Genomic DNA, 20165 nt, shown 5'->3' with positions numbered 1-20165 from the left:
TGCACACAGCCCCGAGACGGTCATGGCGCGAGGGTAAGGGGCAGACCAGCAGGAACCCTCTCAGTTCTGTTACCTGGTCATCCTCCAGGAAGACCAGGCTGCTCTGAGTCTGAAGGACGTCACCACGATTGATCCCTGTACGCACCTAACAAAGAGGCTTTCCTATGGAGTCAGCCAAGCATCTTTGCCAGCCTGCCGGGAACGGCATCACGGGGGAAGGGAGGATGCTGAGCCCGCCCTGCGGTGGGTTCCTTAGGTAGATGCTAGAGGGAGAATCGTCTTCAGAATTATACCTTCTGAGTTCAGATCCCAGCCCAGCACTCACTCGCTGTGTAGACTGCAGCGAAGTAATTCACTTCCCCGAGACTCAGTTTCCTGACCTAGAACCTGGAACAGCCGATACCCTTATTTCCTTGAACCTAAGACAATTCGATGTTGGCCCATCCTTGATCTTATCAAGAAAAGCTTCGCACGCAGCTCCGTGGTCACTGCTGCCTCACACGGATGCTACCTGGCTGCTGGGACAGCCCCAGCAAGACATGACAGGTGGTAAAATGCATATTCCAATTTCAGGAAGATGAAAATACCCATCCTTCCAACTGCAGGTTTAAGGGGTGAATGGCAGGGCTGCCTGCCCATAGTAGGTGCTTGGCACACAGTAGGTGCTTCATAAAGGAAGCCAATGATTAGTTCTTCTTTTGAGCCTCTCAATACGGGCTTGGGTGGCGGGGGGGAGGCATTCGGTCATTCTGCTCTGGGGACTTGGCTCCTTGGAGAGGGGATGCCGGGCCTGAGCTATCACTGCTGGGAGTCCTTAACGCATTGTGATATGTGCCAGCTTGTCTGCCCAGGTACTAACGAGGCCTCCCTGCCAGCACTCACTCCCTGCCATGGCCAATCTGTGTCCTCGTCTCCAGCAATTACCAAGGGGGAGCACCCCCCACGCCAGGGGGGCCAAGAGCCTAGGCCTCCTCCTTTCCCTCCTTTCCCAACCTGGGCCCAGAGTCCAGGAGGCCCCCTTCGCCCCCCCCAGTCCTCCCACCCTCCCTCCCCTTAGCTCAGCCAATTAGGCCCCTGACACCTGGAGCCACGGAACCACTGATGGACGAACTGTTTCTGTCACTTGCTCTCTGTCTTTCATTAGAGCTGCAGAGGAGGGGGAGCGAGAGGGGAGGGGGAGGAGATGGGATCTTTCATGCTTAGTAAGGCCAGATACATTAATTACAAAACGGCCATTTGCCGCGTGAAAGTGTGCTAATTAAATTTATGCAATCATTATCTTTAAATAGTCATATCTTTCCCGGCGATCAGCCCCTTCCTATTCCAGCCCCGCCGCCGCTCAGAGCGGTTGCTCTAATCCCCCTCCGCCATTATCGCCCCATCAGAGATGGTCCCGGAATCCCACTGCACCCCACCCCACTAGCTCCCGCCCCCGCCGGCAGCCAGGAGTCCCTGGCCATCCTGGCTTGGACACCTTACCCAGGAACCATCCAGGGAGGGGATGCCAAAGCCAGCCCCTCTCCAGGGCTTCCAGATAATTCTAGATGTTTCCAGATTTTGGAGATTGACATCTCGTAGAGCAAACATTGGAGATGTACATGCATGCACGTGTGTGTGTGTGTGTGTGTGTGTGTGTTACAGAGAGAGTATCTTTAACTTCTTAGACAATGCATGGGAGTCATTCTGTCCATCCCCCTGGCTTTTAGTCTTTAGTTGGGCCCCAAGGACCCCCAGGGTGGGGAGGGGGCTCTGAAATCCATGGAGGGGAGGAGCCGGGTATGAGTGTGCCACAAGACCCCTCCATTTTTTCTTTTCATTCATGGAACTCCATGCCAGGCCCTGTGCTGGGGAGGACAGATAAATTCATTCATTCATTCATTCACTCAATCAATATTAGTTGGACATCTACTACATGCCAGGCACTGGGACTAGGACAGCAAGTCTGCCCCCTGCAGCTCCTGGCTAAATCCAGGTCAGGGTCAGGATCAGGGTCAGTGCCACCGCAAGGCTGACAGCATCCTCTGAGTGAGGCCCAAGCCCAAGACTTCCCATTCCTGTCCAGCTTAGCCTTCCTGCATCTTTCCCCGTACTCTGGGAGTTCTTACCCAAGCCTAGGCTGAAGACTTTCTCTGCGGAGTTTACCCTCCCTGTTTCCCTCTGCAAACAGACAGAGCCTGTCTCCTGGTCTTTTCAGGTCAGCTGTGTTGGACTTTTACGTGGAAGGGGGAGAGAACCCAGAGGAGTCTGGGGCTGGGGAGTCCCCCTCCGGTCAGAGACAGCAGTCAGTGACCCGCTGGACTCCCAGCCCTGGGGCATACCCTCCCTTGGGGAGATCAGATAGAGGGGCACCCAGGACACGTATTTGAACACACACATACACACACACACGTGCAATACTGGCACACATGTAGACTCCCACACACACACAAAGTTCATATATTCATACACAGTCCTGTCATGATGCACACGCACGTGTGTATACACATAATATTCTGACACACATGCAATATTCCCACATGTGATATCCTCATGTACACCCACACTGTACACACATACACACACACACACACACACATGCACGCACACGCACACACGCATGGACCCAAGAATGACCTAGAGCTGTCTATGGTGAAAGAAGACCAGAGTCAGGTGCAGGACCAGAGTATTGGACTAGATAGAAGTCAGGGGTTGAGGGTTCTTGCCCCACTGATGCCACTCCCCCAGGTGACTCTCAGTGAGCCCCTAAGCCTGTCCCTCATCTGGAAAGGTTGGAGGCTTGAAGGGAAATGCTTCGGAAACTGTACGGTGCTGTGCTGGGCCAGAAAATGGTGGTAGCCAGGCTTAGAAAAGCATTCGCGGAAGGCTTGGTGGTGGTGCAGGAGAGAGGCTGGGGTCAGGGGGTGTGTGGAGGGGGCGGGGGAGCTGGCCGGCCAGGCAGGGCACCAGCTCTCCTGGTTGAGATGTGCACAGTGGAGGGAGGGTGAGGGCCATAGGCAGAGAGATGGAAGGCGAAGGGGAGGCGGGGATGGGGAGACCTGCAGGAAATCTTGTTTGGAAGCTCAAAGTCAGCACCCGAAGCCCATTACCGCTGTCCACAGGGGGCAGGGAGAGGGGAGGGGCCCGATCCTCTTAGCAAGACCGGAGCAGGAGAGAGGGGAGCGGGGGTGCTTGGCCGCCTGGGTGGGTGATTTCTCGCTCGCACTAATCCCAGTGAGGGGCTGGGGACGGGCGGTGGGACAGGCTGGGGGTGTGTTTGTGTGATGTGTGCCTGGGTGTCCGCTGGGGGCTGCGGTAAGGTGACCATAGGCTCGTAGGCTTGCATCAGTGAGCTGGCAGTTGTGTTGTGAGATTGCAGCGTGTGTGAACGTGTGTGCGTGTTTGCGCGTGGGTCTGTGACACGTGTGACGGGCTGTGACCTAGCTGTGTGCGTATGCACACTTTTTCGTGGGTATCATTCTTTGTGTGTTCGTGTTGGCGTGTCTGCCTAAGGCCGTGTGCAGTCGGCACGGGTGTCAGTGTGTTTGGTGTGCGCGCCCATGTCTTCTCCACGTGGGTGAGGACTTGCCGTCATTACTATGTGTGTGTAGCGGTAATAACAATAATCTGAAAGCAGTGGCTCGCAAACTTGGCTTCGCATTAGAATCACCAGGGCCAGCAGACTTTAAACGCTCCTCATGCCCAGACCCTCAGACCAACTAATCAGCATCTACAGGATGAGAGATCCTGGCAGCGGCAGTATGTGTGTATATACATATATATATATATATATATTTTTTTTTTTTTAAAGATTTTATTTATTGGAGAGAGAGGCAGCACGAGGTGGGGAAGGGGCAGAGGGAGAGAGAAAAGCAGGCTCCCCGCTGAGCAGGGGGCCCTGATGCAGGGCTCCATCCCAGGACCCCAAGATCATGACCTGAGCCGATGACGGATGCCCAACCAACTGAGCCATCCAGGCACCCCTGGCATTGGCATTTTATTTTTTTTTAAAGATTTTATGTATTTATTTATCAGAGAGAGAGAACAAGCAGGGAGAGCCGCAGGCAGAGGGAGAGGCAAGTAGAGGGAGAAGCAGGCTCCCTGCTGAGCAGAGAGCCGGATGCGGGACTCCATCCCGGGACCCTGGGATCATGACCTGAGTTGAAGGCAGAGGCTTAACCTACTGAACCATCCAGGCGTCCCCACTGTGTCGGCATTTTGAAAGACTTCCCCGCTGATTCCAGCAGGCAGCCAAGGTGAGGAGACAGCAACTGAGCAGACAGAGCCCAATGGGGCAGCCGTGTCCCGCCTCCCCTGCCCTCAGTCAGCCCCCGTGAGCTCCATCTGCACACAGGGAGGGACTCCAGACCCCAGGCCCTTGGGGACCAGGGTGCGTTGTGAGCTAGTCTGCCCCTGGTAATCCCTCAGCTCACAGAGACGTAGATCATGAAGTTCAAGCATTGCATTCCATTCCTGGCCATCTGTGCCCTAGCCTTCTCCCCTGACGGTGGGAACAGGCTACCTTCCAAACATGTCCCCCTCCCTCACCTCTTGTAGAATCAGAAGTGACCCAGAGCTGAGCTGGAGTGGAGATGAAAGTGCTCAGAGAGCCCCGCCCCAGGCTGAGGGTAGGAGGAGTGGCAGTAAGCCCAGGAATGGTGTGCCATTGGTTTGTGGTGACACTCTCCTGGAGTGGAATTCACCACCCCCTTCAGGCCTCAGTTTCTGCTGGAGACTTCACAGACTGGCCGTCAGGGCCCATGCCCTTCTGCCCTTCTGGGGGCAGGGCTTCTCCACCCAGAAAGCTCCCACTGTGTGCCAGGCCCCTGGGGAAGAAGGGATGAAAAAGACACAGTCAGGACAGGTAGGAGTTCCTGGAGTCTGCCCTCCAGTGTACATGTCAAGCTCAGGCCAGGTGCCTCCTCTAAGTGAAAGCGGAGGGGGAGTGCGAGCCTGTGCTGAGAACAGGCCCCATGCCGGGCACTGCCTTAAACGTTCCAGGTGCATTTCCTCAGTTACAATGCTCCTAATAGGTGGCTACAATTCTTGCCATGCCCATCGTACAGATGAGAAAGCTGAAGCACAGAAGGTTAAAGAAATCACCGAGGGTCCCAGCTCACCCGCGGAGGAGCCCGGATGCTGGTGCTGGTATTCTGGCCGGCGGTGAATGGCTGAGTCCCTCTGGGGCCTCGGGGTCCCCTCTGGACCTGCGGAGGTGGGGCTCCCAGACCTGCCCACAGGTCCCGGTGGTCCTTGGCCTCCTCCCAGCCCTGGTCCCATCTCCAGGTCCCACTTTCCTGACCTCTCCAGGCGTGATCCCTGCCCCTGCTTGTCTCCTATGTGTCCCTCCGCGGGCCCCAGGCGCCCACCCGCACCATGCCACCGAGCCCCCGTGATGGCGATCCCCTTCTAATTGCAGCCTCGCTCCCGAAGCGCGCTTGGTTATCACAGAGGGTGCAGATCCCACCGCTCAGCCTCCTCGGTCCCAGGCCCTGGGGCCAGCTCAGGAGCGGAGGGAATTAATTACATTTTTCCCATCCCCTTCTTTTAAAGGAGGGGAGAGCGCCACCGCGTCCTGGGGAGGGGGTGGCAAGCGGAGGATGTGGAAGGAGGGCTGGCACGGGGCTCCCGCAGCCCGCACCCCCCAAACCTGCAAGCCTCTCCCCAGCGGCGGAAGGGGGATGAGGCCGCCCCTTATTGATTTAGTCTGGTGGAGGCTGGGACTGATTTAGAGCAGAGGGAGAGGAAGGGGCTGGGGGCGGGCGGGGGCTGCAGCGGGTGGGGGCCCGAGGAAGGGACGGCTGTCACTCAGCCTGACAGACAGCCCGGAGATTTGCCTTCAGATAAAACCTTACAGATGTGGAGGTCGGTATTGATTTTGAGTTAGTAACGGTAACGTACCAAGAAGTAATACATTAGCGAAAGCAAGGTCACCGGGAAAAAAGTAAAACCCACCAGGGGAGAGGCCTTAGCATTCTTGAGGGGGGTGGATTACCGCATCAGACTGGGACTTCCTCAAGTTCAAAAGTTTGCAAGCCCCAGACTTTGGCTGGGCCGCTAACCCTGGCCCAAGCTTCCTGCTTCTGCGGGCTGAGAGGGGCTTCCAGGGGTCTAGGGGCCAGCCTGAGGCCACAGAGGGCCACTTGGGTCCTCAGCACCCCCCACCGCCAGGTTGTCAAGGGTCTCTCTCCCCACCGTCTCTGGCACAGCCTAGTGGGAAGCAGCACAGCTCCGGGTCAAGGAGACATGAGTTCAAATCCCAACCCTGCTGCTTCCTGGCTTTGTGATCCGGGATGTGCCTTTCCTCTTCCCTGTGCCTTAGTTTCTTTGTCTGCATAATAGGGGGAATAATAGCTCAGTTGCTCGAGGAATCAATGCTACCACCTCTCTTCAGCTGGGTCCAGTCCCACTTGCTTGGAAACTGCCATGCCTGGAGACCGGGCATGGGATGAAATGGCAGCCCTTTGATCCATTGGCCGCCAGGGACTGTGGGAGAGAGTATGCAGCCTCCTTGCATCCTCATTCACACCTATCCCAGATGTGGATTTGATTTGATGTTCCAGGGCAAATCCCATTGAACAAATCCCATTACAGGAAAAATCTACCCCCCGCCTGAGCTGGTGCTGAGCGCCCCCCTCCCCCAGCCCCTGGGCACCACACAAGCCCCTTTTGACAAACTCCAGGAGGCCTTGGAGCTCTCAGGATTTTCATTCTCAGCATTGACCTTCTTCCTATTTCTTAAACCTGCTGGGTATGCTCCCACCCCAGGGCCTTTGCACTTGCTGGCTCTGCTGCCTGCAAAGCTTTTCTGCTACATCCTCCTTTGGCTGGCTCTTTCTGGTCTTGCTGGATAGCACTTCTTGGGGAGCTCTTGCCTGACTACTATATTTATCTCCTTTGTCTATCCTCTATAAACACTTCTCAGCATCAGAAATTATATTATGTATTTACTGGTTTGTTGTCACCCTCCTTCAGGAGAGGCTGGCTCCAGGAGGGCACGGAGTGGCTGGTGCTCACTGCTGCATCCTCCATGCCCAGCTCAACGTCTGGCACGTAATAGGTGCTCACTACAGATTCATTAAGTGATATCCATGAATTCAGCTGGTTTTTCTGGGTTCCTAGTATGGAGCAGGCACAATGTCTGTGCTGGAGGGGCAGAGGTGGGTCCAACCCTATCTGCAGCCTGGCACGTGGTAGCCTTCTATGAAATGTTTGTTGAATGAATAAATGAATGAATGACAGATGTCTTCGGGAAACCCCATATCACTCGGTAGCCAGGACACAACGTGTAAGGCAGGAAGAGAGGGAGGAGTTAGACTAGGTAGGTAGCGGTCTGATCACAAAAAGACTTTGTCCTGTTTATCTGGGAGGGAATGAGGTGCCACTGATAATTTTTTTTTTAAGATTTTATTTATTTATTTGAGAGCAAGAGAGAGAGAGGAGAGAGTGGAAGCTGGGGGAGCAATAGGGAGAGGAGGAAGCAGACTCCCTGCTAGGCAGGGAGCCCAATGTGGGGCTCGATTCCAGGACTCTGGGATCACGACCTGATCCAAAGGCAGACACCTAACCGACTGAGCCACGCAGGTGCCCAGCCACTGATAATTCTTGAATGCTGTGGTCAGATCTGTGGCAGTTCTCTGTGGGTTTCTGTTCCCCCAGGATGAGTACCATCTGTGCATAGCTCCCAGCCCAACCCAAAACATGCTCCTCCCCTCCCATTCCATCGTCTCTTGTGGGCTTGGTGTGTTGGCGGTGTGCAGGAGGGAGGATTAAACTGGGGTCTCACCAGAGCTGGAAGACCCTCCCGAGATCTCCCCGTGCCCACAATTATCCTCCTGAAGGAAGGGAAGTGGGGTCTGTGTGTTTTTCTGAGCCTCTGAGTCTATTTTTGGAGTCCAGGCCTCCTTCCAGGGGAGAGCAGGGTTAATGCTTATATTGGGGTGGTGGTGGGGGGATGGAAATGGAGTGGGCAGTGATTTTGTTAATTTAGTTGGAAAGTGGAGTCTAGATTGGGCACCGGACGGGTAACATGGAAGGGAATCAGGTCCCCTAGCCCCCTGGCAAATGCTAGATTCCTGAGTTCGCCCTCAGATCCCGCCCAGACACACAGCAAATCTCCTATGCCCCAGAGAACCCATCTGCACAGTCGGAAAGCAACAAACACAGCCCACACTGTCAGGCATCGTCACCCACCACCCCTTCATGGGGTCCTTCTTGCCACCTCCCCTCTACCCCTCCCACCGAAGAGTGTGAGTTCAGGGAATTCCACGGGTCAGGCCATGGCCCAGAGTAGCTAGACACCTGCCCGGACCCTCCCGTCCTCACACCCCCATCCCCGAGTGTCTGCCTTGTTGATGGGGCTGATACACCGTCAAGTTCCCCGCCAGCTGTAGGGGAGGCAAAGACCAGCCCTCCCCAGGCCCAGTGCCCTTGACTCTGGCTCTGGGGGGAAGGGGAGCAAAAGGACCCAGGACGGTGAGCCCAGGGTGAGGGGATTGTGCCGGGAGCATCCAGAGAAGGGTCAGGGAGAGGCTGTGCTCCTGCCCTAGCCACGAGGGGCCCCAGCGTCACTCACCCCTGAGCAGCGGCTGCCCGGGGCACGAGCTGCTGCTGGCCCCTGGAGTGAGGACCTCTGAAGGGGTCAGACGCTCAGACCCACCCTGGAGAGTCAGTTGTGACTCTCAGGCGAATGGGCTCAGGCCTCTGTGGGGAGCTGCTCCCCACAGGCTTGCGGTGAGGTCTGGAGAGGCCTTAGCCTTTTGAAGGTCTCTGTTACTTGGTCTGAGGAAGAGGCCTCACGGCGCAGCCTCACACACCTGGGTAGGCCCCTGGAGTGGGAGAGCCATGTGAGTTCATGCCAAGACGAAGGAAAGGAAGGAGAAAGGGAGGACAAGGCCTGGGGACTCTGGGGCCCTGTTTCCAGAGCGCTGGCCTGGCGCAGAGCCCTCTGCACACAGACACCAACTCGTGCCCCCCAGCCACCCTCTGAATTAAGGACAGTCGTCATGTCTTTTCCTCAGGACTGCGGGCAGTCACATTGCTAAGGGACACCTTAGGCTGTCAGTGGAGGAGACCAGGGGCTGTCCCTGGCCTGAGGATTCCACATCCATGCCCTCGACCCCCGCCCTGCCTCAGTGTTTCTGGTAGGGACAAGTCACAGAGGAGAAGGTAGAAGTTTCCAGAAGGCATCCAGTCAGCAACAAGATCATTGCTCTGATGCCTCTAGGCTCTCTTCTCCCGAGAGGCAAGTGGGGAAACCAGAGAACACAGCCTGCCGCTTCCGCTCCCTGCTGGGCAGGTTAGCAGCTCGGCTTCCCACCTGACGCTGAAGCCTGCCTCCCGCAAGGCATGTGGCTTCCCCAGGAGGCCAGCAGGGTCCTGGGCCCCCTGGGTCTGCAGCACAAGGGCCTGCCTCTCCATCATCTCCCGGGATGGGACGGGACACCGCGCTTCCACACAGAGGGGCGCCTAGCTGCCTGCATCCCCTTTCCCCACTCTCTCCTGGAGAGCTGGACAGCAGCTGTCACCTCCTCCAGAAGCCTTCCTGGACCACCAGACTGGCCCTTCCCTGGGTTCCCACAGCCCCTGCTGAACGGACTCTCTCGTGCTCCTCACCACTTCACATCCTGATGGTCTGCTCCCTGCTGCCTCCTCCACCAGACGTAGAACATCCCCCGTGCCGAGGGCAGGGACCGTGGTTCTTCCTCCTTTGAAGACCCAGGGCCCTGCCCGAGGCCTGGGGCTGCAGTCACCATCAGTGCATGTTTGTTGAAGGAATAAGTGAACACATCAGTGAACTAACACCAGGTTCTTTAAGCTGAGTGTAGAGAGGTGAGCCTCCCCCTGCCAGGCTGGGATCACCAGTCCTATTTGCTGTTCCGGCCAAGCAGGGACATGGTGACGATCACAGACATCTGAGAGTTACCAGAGTCAGAGAAAGATACCCACGAGGCTCTTCAAAAGGATTGACCATGGATGTTGGCACTGTAGGGGCAGGGTCTCCAAGTCAAGAGCAGAGCAGACCTGCCTCAGGACAAGGAGTGAAGCTGGACTAGATCCAGAGTCCTGTTCTAACCTCTGTGTTGGAAGATGGGCGCCTCCGAGTCTGACAGGGGAGGCATGGTTTCCTGTCTTGGAGGAGCCCCTGTCTGATGGGAGAGACATCAGCTGGTTTGTGGGTTCATTCATTCATGCGACAGACACCAGATGTCTCTTAGAGCCAGGCCTGGGATACCCAGGAGGGGAACGCGGCCCTCCCCTGCCCCCTGGAGCTCTGGATGAGGGGTCGTTCCATGGGTCAGGATCCGACCAGGAGAAACCACCAAATGTCTTACCCACAGGGGCTAGCAAACCTGGTGAACTGAGGCTCTCGGTGCTGCACAGGGATGTCGAGGGAGCAAGCCCAGCCAAGGGCCCGTCCTCCGAGCCCCCCACGCCTGCCACTCTGGCCGCGCTGATCGTCTCTCCCCCACAGGTAATGAGCATTCTGAGCAACCCCAGCGCCGTGCCGCCGCAGCCACAGGCCGACTTCTCCATCTCCCCGCTGCACGGTGGGCTGGACTCGGCCACGTCCATCTCGGCCAGCTGCAGCCAGCGGGCCGACTCCATCAAGCCGGGAGACAGCCTGCCCACCTCCCAGTCCTACTGCCCGCCTACCTACAGCACCACCGGCTACAGCGTGGACCCCGTGGCTGGCTACCAGTACGGCCAGTACGGCCAAAGTGAGTGCCTGGCGCCCCAGGCGTCCTCCTCCCCCTCCCCGTCCCACTCCGGACGGTCTGTTGATTTGCAGAGAGCTGCAAGGTGGTGTTGGGGTAGGAGTGCCCATTTCACAGACGAGAAAATCAAGGCCCAGAAAGAATGGGCTGTTGTCTTAAGCTGATACTGAGCCCGGGTCCTGCACTCCCGCTACTGTGGCTCTAGAGCAGTGCTGTCCCATAGGACCATACTAGGAGGCACGAAGGGCATTTATAATTTCCTGGTAGCCACAGCTGAAAACGTTAAGGAGAAGCAAGTGGAATGATTTTTCGCTAACATTTTTTGTTTGACCTGGTATATCTGAAACGATCATTTTGACACGTAATCCATATCGAGTTATGAGTGAGATGTTTTCACGTTTCTTTTCTCATGCGGCATCTTTGAAATCCGGCCCCTTTTAATTCAGACACTTAAGTTTTCATAGAACTACTCAATCCGTATTTAAATTTCATAAAATTACAACGGAGTAGTGGGTTTACACACCCAAGTTGTTCCAGATATACTGTAAAGTTTCCCAATCATTAAGCTAAATCGAATTTCAGTTTTTCACATTTAAATTAGATAAAATTAAATTAAAATGTAAAATCCGGTTCCTCAGTGGCACGGCCACGTTTCAGGGGCTCAAGGGTCACGTGTGGCTGGCAGCTGCCATGATGGATGGTGCGGTTCTAGGGACCCTGACCGTTTCTGCCCCCGGGTGCGGGGGGGACAGCTGGATTTTCCTCTCTGTCCCGTACCCAACTCCCCCACCATCCTCAGCCCTGTTTGCTCCAAACTTTAAGCTGGTGTCACGTGCCCTCCCCGCCACCATCGCCCTGGCACCTTGCCTACATGCGGGCTGGGGAAGGGGGGCAGGTGACCCTCGGCCAGAGGCTACAAAAGGCAGAGTGACCCAGCCACAGCCTCCAGCTGCCAGACGGGGCAGTGTGAGGGCAGGCGGGAGGCACTGGGAGCCGGGGTCACCGGGAGGAGGCTCCCCTCCTCCCCCCACCCCGGCAAAGGCCTCACCTGCTGGTGTCAAACTAATCAGAAGGGCATTGGGTGAGAGGCTGAGGTCCCAGCCCGAGGGCGTCCTCTGCCCCCCTCCGCCGCCGCCCGGCCAGCCTCCCTGACCTCTGCTTCCTGCCCCCCACACCAGCCGCTCCTCCTCGCTCGGCCTTGGCCTCCACAGCTAAATGAGGGCCAGCTGTGCCGGCCTCCACCTCCAAGCTGTGCTCATGGCCCCCACCCCGTGTGTGTGTTTGTGTGTGTTCAGTGCATGTGTGTGCACCTATGTGTATGAGAACACACACGGCATAGATAGGTATGATTCGTGTGTCTGTGTGTGTCCTGTCGTTCAGCATACACGTGTTTGCCCACACATCCTTGTGTGTGGGTGTGTGCTGTATGTGTGAGTGTGAGGGGCACACATGAGTGTGTGTACACATGGCTGTTCACCTATCTGAGTTTAAATGAGCCTGTTGCGTCCACGTGATAGGCGTGTGAGTCTGTGTGTGAACACACAAGTGCTCACATCTGGTCCTGTGAGTGAGTGTGTCTGTCCTGCATACACATGTGTGTTTCAGTGTACATTCAGGTGTGCACAGGTGGTGTGCCTGTATGTGTGGTGTCTGTGATGGGCATATGTCACTCTGGGGACGTGTGTAACAAGTAGGTGCGCATGTGTACAGACATGTGTAAGGGTGTGCAGATACGTACATGTGGCTCCATATCTGAGTGTATATTCGTGCGTTCTGGTGTGCACAGATGCTTGCCTGTGTCCGCGGATCTGTAAATGTCCCAGAGTACACGCACACTACACGGGTGGTGTGTAAATCTGGGTGCGTGTGTGCTACGTCGCGTACCTAGGCGAGGCCACGTGTACCCGTGTAGAGCTGTGCCTCAGGGCACGGACACGTGGTGTTGCCCATGTGTGTAGCCATGCCTGCGTGGAGTGGCGCGCGTGAGGGACAAGTGTGTGCAGGGGATAGAGCACGTGTGTGCAGGTAGGGTGGAGGGCAGGGCTCGCACGTGTGCACGCGAGTGTTTCCAGAGGGGCCCAGGGCGATCCCCAGGCCCAGCCCCCGTGCCCGGGCAGGGCGAACGGGACACACATGCTCTTGATAAAGAGTTGAGAGCGGCTCCGTGGAGGCAGCGGCCGGCCTGGGGCGGGCGTTAGTCACACCCGGAGCCCCGCGCCCTGCTCCAGGGGTGCCTGCCCAAGTCGGAAATAAAATTAACCCCAAAGTCAGCATGGGGGCTGCAAGGAGGGGGGATCAAAAGGGAAAGGGCCCAGGAGGCGAGAAAGGAGTGTTTGTTCCCCCTCTGCTAGGGGAGAAGCTGGCCAGAGCCATTTCTCCTCCCCCTCCCCCCTCCCGCCTTTCCGTTCTCCTCACTCTCCCCTTCTAGCTCCAGCCCTGCCTCCCTGGCTCCTCCAGGGGGTGGCTCAGAGCTCCTCCTGAGCCATATTCTCCAGCCCTATCCAGAAGGCATCCCTGGGGCAGACCCCACCCCTCCCCACAAAGGTCCCAGGGTTGGGCTGGGAGGGGCTCAAGGGAGAGTTGGCCCCACTATCACTGATTCTGCCCCCAGGTCCCCCTGCCCCTGAGCCTCAGTTTTGCCATCTGGGAAATGGGAATCCAGGGATGAGACCCCCCAGAGATTTTCCATTGCGCCTTCTTCCTTGCCTTTGACATTCTGGGACAGCCAGGGACAGGGACAGGGACGCATCATGTTGCCACTGACCACCTGCCCCATGTTCATGGGAGACCAAATACACCTATGATTGGATTCCCAGCCCATGTGCAAGAGGGCACATCCCAGACAGCCTCCGTGCCCTGGTCCGCCCATCCCCTGCTCCCATCTGTCCCGAGCATGAGTCCCGCCCACGCATGGGGCTGATTGCATGGTCCTCATTTCATGCCATCCTCAAAACCCCACCCCAAGTAGATTTTATTTGTCCTCAGCTTACAGATGCAAGAGCTAAGGCTCTGAGGGCCTAGGGACTTCCCCAAGGTCACACAGGAGATGAACGGTGGGCCCTAGGTCCCCTAACTTCCAACCCGTTTCTCTTTTGGCCAAACCACAGACTTGTGTCAGACACTCAGTAATGATACACATCTCGGCCCACGTTTGTATAACAGATTCACGTCCACGACCCCACAGGCACCAGTGCGCAGAGAGCTGCACACACACACACTGATTCCTGAGTGTGCACTAACATGTGTCTAGACACATGGCTTCGAGGTTTATTGAGCACCTGCTGTGGGTCTCGCTCTCATGGCTGCCCTGTGTGGTGCACGTGGTTTATTCCTCCTGGACAGAGGAGGAAGGGGATCCCAGAGAGGCTATTTGCCTGAGATCCCGCCTCTGTGTGAAAGCAGCCCCGCCCACAGCCCCGCCCACAGAGAGCCTTGCTGGTGGGCGGGGCACGTGCAGACTCCTCAGCTGGAGAGTCCACTTCTCTGCCTGGGCCCCTTGTCTTCCCAGCGACACCTCCACACCTTCTTTTCTTGTCCCCGGCCATCATCTGTCCATCTATCTGTCTCTCCTGTCCCTGGAGGGGGTGGGGGCAGGGGGCAGGGGGCAGGGACGGGGCACACAGCAGATTAGTATGGCCCTGGTGTTCCCAGAGGCCAGGGCCGTACTAATGATGGGGCTGATAGAACGCAGAAGTGTGAAAAGAATTTTAATAGATCTGACAAGTCTAATAAGAATTTGTGTCTAGAAGGGTCCTCCTCTGGGGCCGCGGGCTGACGAGGCGGTGATGGCTGAGATTTGTTTACTGGTTGGCATCTCCTGCCAACTCCCGATTAATCTAATTTGAGACATTTAGAGCCCAGGCGCGGGCACAAGGCAGAGGAGAAGGGACACGGAGAGACAGAGGGACAGGGAGGGCCATTGACAGAGGCCGTAATGAGAAATGTCACAGCCCTGCCCTCACTGGCCTCCGGCTCGACCCCAGGGAGAGGCAGCCTCTGCCCTTGAAGTTGGCTGCTCATCAGCGAAGTTGGTTTCTTGGTGTCTCCTTGCCCATCTTGACAGGATGTGAGTCCTACTGTGCGCTGAGCCCTGCTGGCAGCCGCGAGAGTCTAAAAAGGATGACCCAGAGTGACCACAGGCACAAGCAGGACAAATTTGGTCTCCTCCAACTCACATGCTATGTCTGACTGTGGGTCAGCAACCTTTCTGTGCCTCAGTTTCCACCTCTGGAAAATGGGAACAGCTGTACCATTGTTGAGATTGTTGGGATCAGTGAGAGGTGAAATGAGATTGCGTCCACCCAGCCTATAGTGAGTGCGCAATGCAGGAGGGATCAGGCTTTGTCTTTCTGATTGTTCCTCCCAGCCAGACCTTTCCATTCCATTCCCCGGAAGAGCTGGAGAGCCCAGCATAGAGTCAGGTATGAGGCACAATCAGGAGGAGTAGGCAAAGCCTTCAGCTAGCCAGGAAAGGTCACCTGACTTGACCATGTGCCCTGGGACCCCTCACATTTCCTAGAGTAGAGAATGGGGCCAGTGCAGGATTTGGGGTGTAGAGTGCTTCGTAGCCCCTTAAGTGCTGTGCACACATCAGGGGTTCCTCTGTAGGACGCTGCCAATGAAGGTGTGGGGGTGGTTAGGAGCTGGCACCAGAGCACCTGGCCTTGAAATCTGGCTCCACAGCCTAAGAGCCATATGACCTTTCAAGTTACACAGTGTCTTAGGGCCGGGCCTCAGCCGCATCATCTGTAAAATGGGATCATGGATGTGAGCACACAGGAAGCGCGTAGACCAGGATGGGCAGAGCACCAGCTCGGTGGGCAGCAGTTCCTTCCTCTCTTCCTGCTGCTGCTCTGCAGTTCGGCTTCCTCCAGGTCCCCCAGGACCCAGATAAGAGCTGCTCCAAGAGATGAGATGCTTGAGGCCAGAGATCAGAGCTTCTCATGCTTCCACCCAGAGTGAGGGGCAGACCCAAGGCAGGACAAGGCTGGCCACCATCACCTCTGCTACCAGCTGGGAGTCTGGAGGCTGGTGACCTCAGGGACACCACTCGGGGGCTCAGCTCCAGCTCAAGAACCTGGGAAGCTGAGGAACACAGGGCCCATCCAGGCATTCCAAAAACCCCAGGACATTTGCATATCCTTTGGGAAACTAGGTGCAATCCCTGAGCCCTCTATGCCCAGCATCTTAAAGTGCATCATCTCATTTAATCCTCATAAAAGCCCTTGAGGAGGCTGGGATTTATTGTACCCATTTTATAGACAAAGAAACCAGCCTGGAGAAGCAAAGTGACTTGCCCAAAGCTGCATGAACCAGAGATAGTTGGGACTCTGAGTTGTTTCATTCGCACCTCATTTCCTTCCTACCTTCATCAGGTGGGAATCCCACTGAATCCCAATCCTACAAAAATCCAAGGCCATTGAGCTCACTGAGCACTGACGAATCTCTTCATATACATTTTCTCACCTCATTCCTCACAATTCTTTGACCTAGGTGCTATCATCATCCTCATTCTATAGACAGGGAAACTGAGGCTTGTATAGGTGAGCTGGTGTGCCCCAGATCACAGAGAGGAAGTTGGCAGGTGCAGGATTTGAACCTCTAGGGAATATGGCCTCAATTACTGATAACTGCCCTCTCACTTCCCTGGGCCTTGCCCACTGGCTGTGCCCACACCTCCTGGCCCTACCCTCACAGTCCCTCAGTGGGCAGGTGACAAGGAGAGTATCGGGCCAGGCCTTGTGATTCCAAGGCAGCACTCATTTGATTACTCCTCACCTCGGATGCAAGAGATCCCAGGATTTGGATTGGCCACAGCCACGGATTCTGGCTTGGGAGGAGGCATCTCTGTGCCTCAAGAGACCTTGGTCACATGCCAGCCAAGTTACCTGGTCAGGGCTGATTTCTGCTGTAGCCTCATGCAGGCACAGTTCATACAATCAAGACAGAACACATGCACGCTTGACCCAGCAGTCACACCTGCACACACACACATACACTGACACGTGTACCCGGCTTAGGTATCACCCACCTGTACACACCTACCTGTGTGTGCACAGGCATCCCCACTGTTCTACTCACACAGGTACACATGGCTTACCCGCATGTACATGTGTGAGCCTTGTTCATATGTGAGCGTTCACGTTCGTGCCCATGACTACACAAAGGTTTTCATTTCCACTGTTCATGCATACTCAGACTCTCATCTCCCCACTCTGGATGGCCAGAACTTCAAAGCTAAAGGTCTCAGCTCTCTTCGTATCAGGGTCCTGGCTTCTCCTTCTGCATTTATCCCTCAGCTCAACTGCAAATTCTACTTTGCTTCTTTTTTTAAATTTTTTATTAACATATAATGTATTATTTGTTTCAGGGGCACAGGTCTATGAGTCATCAGTCTTCCACAATTCACAGCACTCACTGTAACACATGCCCTCCCCAGTGTCCATCACCCAGCCATCCCGTCCCTCCCCCCCCCCCCAAACCATAAGGGGTTCTTAATCTCTGCTTTGCTTTTGAGTAAGGGATGTTGCTTTGCCTCATCCATGAGCTGGGCTCAGGGTCCAGAGAAGACAGAAGGACATTGCCCTCATTACTACCTGGGCTCTGTGGGATTCACTGGACTTTCCCCATAGCAGACATACATACAGGTGTGTTGGAACTAATTCTTCACTCAGCAATGTAGATATCCTCTGTACCTTCTTACAGAACCCATGAGAGAGCTGAGCAAATAGTAAGTGTTAAGCAAATATTTGTTGCATGGTCAGAGAGGAGATAAGAGGAAGAGTTTCACGAAAAGATGGATGGATGGGTGGGTGGGTGGATGGATGGACGGATGGATGGATGGATGGTTAGCTGGATGGATGGATTGAAGAACAAGTAGACAGAAGGGTGGATGGATGAATCAATGCATGAATAAATGTATGTATGTATGGATGGATGGATGGATGGATGCGGGGCAGATGGAAGAATCGGCAAAAAGAACTTCAATTTCTAGGAGTTTCTCTCTCTCTCTCTCTCTCTTTTTTTTCCTCCAGCTGCTGTTGATTACCTGGCCAAAAACGTGAGCCTCTCCACACAGCGTCGTATGAAGCTTGGGGAGCATTCTGCTGTGCTGGGACTCCTGCCTGTGGAAACTGGCCAGGCCTACTAGGGCCCCTGGGACAACTTGCCCCAGACCAAGTCCCAGTCCAGCCCTTACTGATCCCTGAGCCTCCCAGCCTCCATCCTTTCATTGCCCTGGGGTCCCAGGAGGCCAGGAAAGGAGCCCATTCCCTTCTCATAGCCAGTGCTCTGGAGATGTGCAGCCAGTCTACCATTCACCTATGTTCAGGAGCCCAGAGTGACCCCCTTGGAGTCTGCCCCTCCACTGTCTCCCCCAGAGGGTTTCTGGTTAAGCCTGCAGTCCTCCCCCCAGTCAAATCCTGTCCTGGTCTCTGTGCTATCTCAGGCACAGAAATGGAAGCTCACCCTGAAGAGAGTACCTTGGGCACCCAAAGGAGGATGGTGGCTGGAATGAGGTACTAGAGCCCTTTGGACAAGACTCCAGTGAGTACCCTGGCCAGAGGCGGGGGTGGAGTTCAGAGGGTCACTCTTAGCTGGAAGCGCTGGGAACCAGCCCTCGCAGGTGGATCTCTGGCTTGGGCCCAGAACCAGAGCCCATTCCTCCTTTGGATGCTGGGATGTCAGCAGAGAGGACCCTAGCCCTGTGGTTTTCCCAGGGGAATCACCCAGGATTTCTGAGGACTCCAGGACCCTCCCCACACACCACTGCTGGGTGTAGGAGAGGAATCTAGCCCAGGCAGGGGGACCAGAAAGGGCAGATAGAGGCCTCCCAGGAGGCAGGGTTCACCAGCAGTGGGCTGCCAGGTACAAGGACCCAACCTAGGCACCTAGAAGCAGCAGGCGTCTAGACTGAAGCCCAAATGCCAACCTTGCCCACCCCACGTGGGGTCTGGGGAGCCCACGAGTCCTTCAGTTTTCTCATTCTCTGAATCAGATGGGAGGGGGAAGGAGCGAGTTTTGTGTGAAGAGGCAGAGGGCAGGCTCAGAAGGGGGCTTCATAGCTGGGGTCCCTCTGCTTGTGGGCATCAGACCTGTATCACCAAAGTCTTCAGGGTTATGTGTTTGAGTCCACAACCCATGGAGCTGCATTCTCTCCCAGAGCCTCCCTCGGAGACCTGAACCTCTGGGAAGCGGTCCTCCATCTGCCGTTTAAGCCGCTGGGGTGCACAGAGCTTCCCTTGGAGCTCTGGAGGAGGTTTCTTGGACCAGCAAGGACAGCTTACCCACAGACAAGACCACCGATTCCCCTTAACATTTGGGGTAGAGGGGGCGTGTCCCTGTCCCACTGACAGTGGCACCTTTCAGTGTTGATCCACCCTAGGCTGAGAGGGCCTTGTCTGGTCATCCAGCACAGCTGGGGTGGGGTGGTGACATATGTGGCCAGTCTTCAGGCCACCACTCCTGTACAGGTGGGGGATGCCAAATGTTCCAGAGAATAGGGGAAAGGCGCCTTCCTTGGCCACACCCATGGTTTTCTCATATCTCTTCTCTTTAAAAGTAGAGACATTTGGGGAATGGTTCAGGCTCCTGACTATGCCTCCCTTGGGACTTTCCACCACCTTCACCTACTTTCAAAACTATATTCATCTTCTCCATCATCATGATTATAATCTACACTTGGATCACCTTTATCAAGTGCTGCTAGGTTAAAGGCACTTGTGACGGGAGACACAGCACTGAATCTGCAGAGACTGGGCCAGATTGCTTGTCCCCACCTGGGCATGTGAGGCCACCTCTTTGCTCAACCTGTGCCCCTTGCTCTCAGCCAACAAGACATTCCTGGAGGGAAGGGCTGCTGCCTTGGGAGTCAACCTGAGTTCCTCCTTACCGGGGAACTGGACCGGCGAGATGCTAGGATGGTTTCCTGCCTGGACGCCTCCTCCGTGACAGGTGTTCACCTGCTTCCCATCTTCAGACTTGGTAACATCAAGCCTGTCCTGGACCGTGGCCAGGGGGGCTTGTATTTCTGGTTTAGAGGAACCTATTCATACATGGGGACAGATAGACTTTCTGGTAGCAGCAGATACCTGGACATGTGTAGCCCATGGAGTTCAGCCAAGGTTTTGAATGAAACATCTACTGCAGGAGACTTTTGATCCTTCAAGCTCTGGACAGAAAGGAAGACTGTGTCATCCCCTGGTGACCTGGTCCCCGTGTTTGAAACCAACACAGCCAGGAAGCAGCTTTTAAGATCAACCACGGTCTTCACTGACATACCTTGAATGGTCAGTCCTCCCTGCTGGAGGACTGACTCAGAAATCGTCTGAGTCCCCTTACATACCCAGGAGCAGGGCTCTCAGGCAGGTGACATTAAAACCGCCCAGCCTCACCCCCAGGAGGTGACATTCCTATGCTAGGACCAATCCCAAACATCTGCCCTCTGTGATGAAATGGGAATAAACCAAGTGA

General features: G+C 55.7%; 1 protein-coding gene across 2 annotated transcripts in view; it reads left to right on the top strand.

Moving 5' to 3' along the window:
• The window catches only part of LOC111154807 (paired box 7), a 96119-nt gene extending 78275 nt beyond the window's left edge, over window positions 1-17844 (top strand). For both annotated transcript variants that reach the window (XM_022514728.1, XM_022514727.1), the window contains exons 8-9: window positions 10451-10697; window positions 17729-17844. In XM_022514728.1, the coding sequence (XP_022370436.1) occupies window positions 10451-10697; window positions 17729-17844 (363 nt within the window). The remainder of the gene's footprint in view (window positions 1-10450; window positions 10698-17728) is intronic.
• The last annotated feature ends 2321 nt before the right edge of the window (window positions 17845-20165 follow it).

Source organism: Enhydra lutris, unplaced genomic scaffold (genome assembly GCF_002288905.1).
Source record: "Enhydra lutris kenyoni isolate GAN:26980312 unplaced genomic scaffold, ASM228890v2 scaffoldscaffold38, whole genome shotgun sequence".
Taxonomy (NCBI): Eukaryota; Metazoa; Chordata; class Mammalia; order Carnivora; family Mustelidae; genus Enhydra; species Enhydra lutris.
The sequence above is the reverse complement of the archived record's forward strand: the minus strand, read 5'-3'. Positions and strand labels throughout refer to the sequence as shown.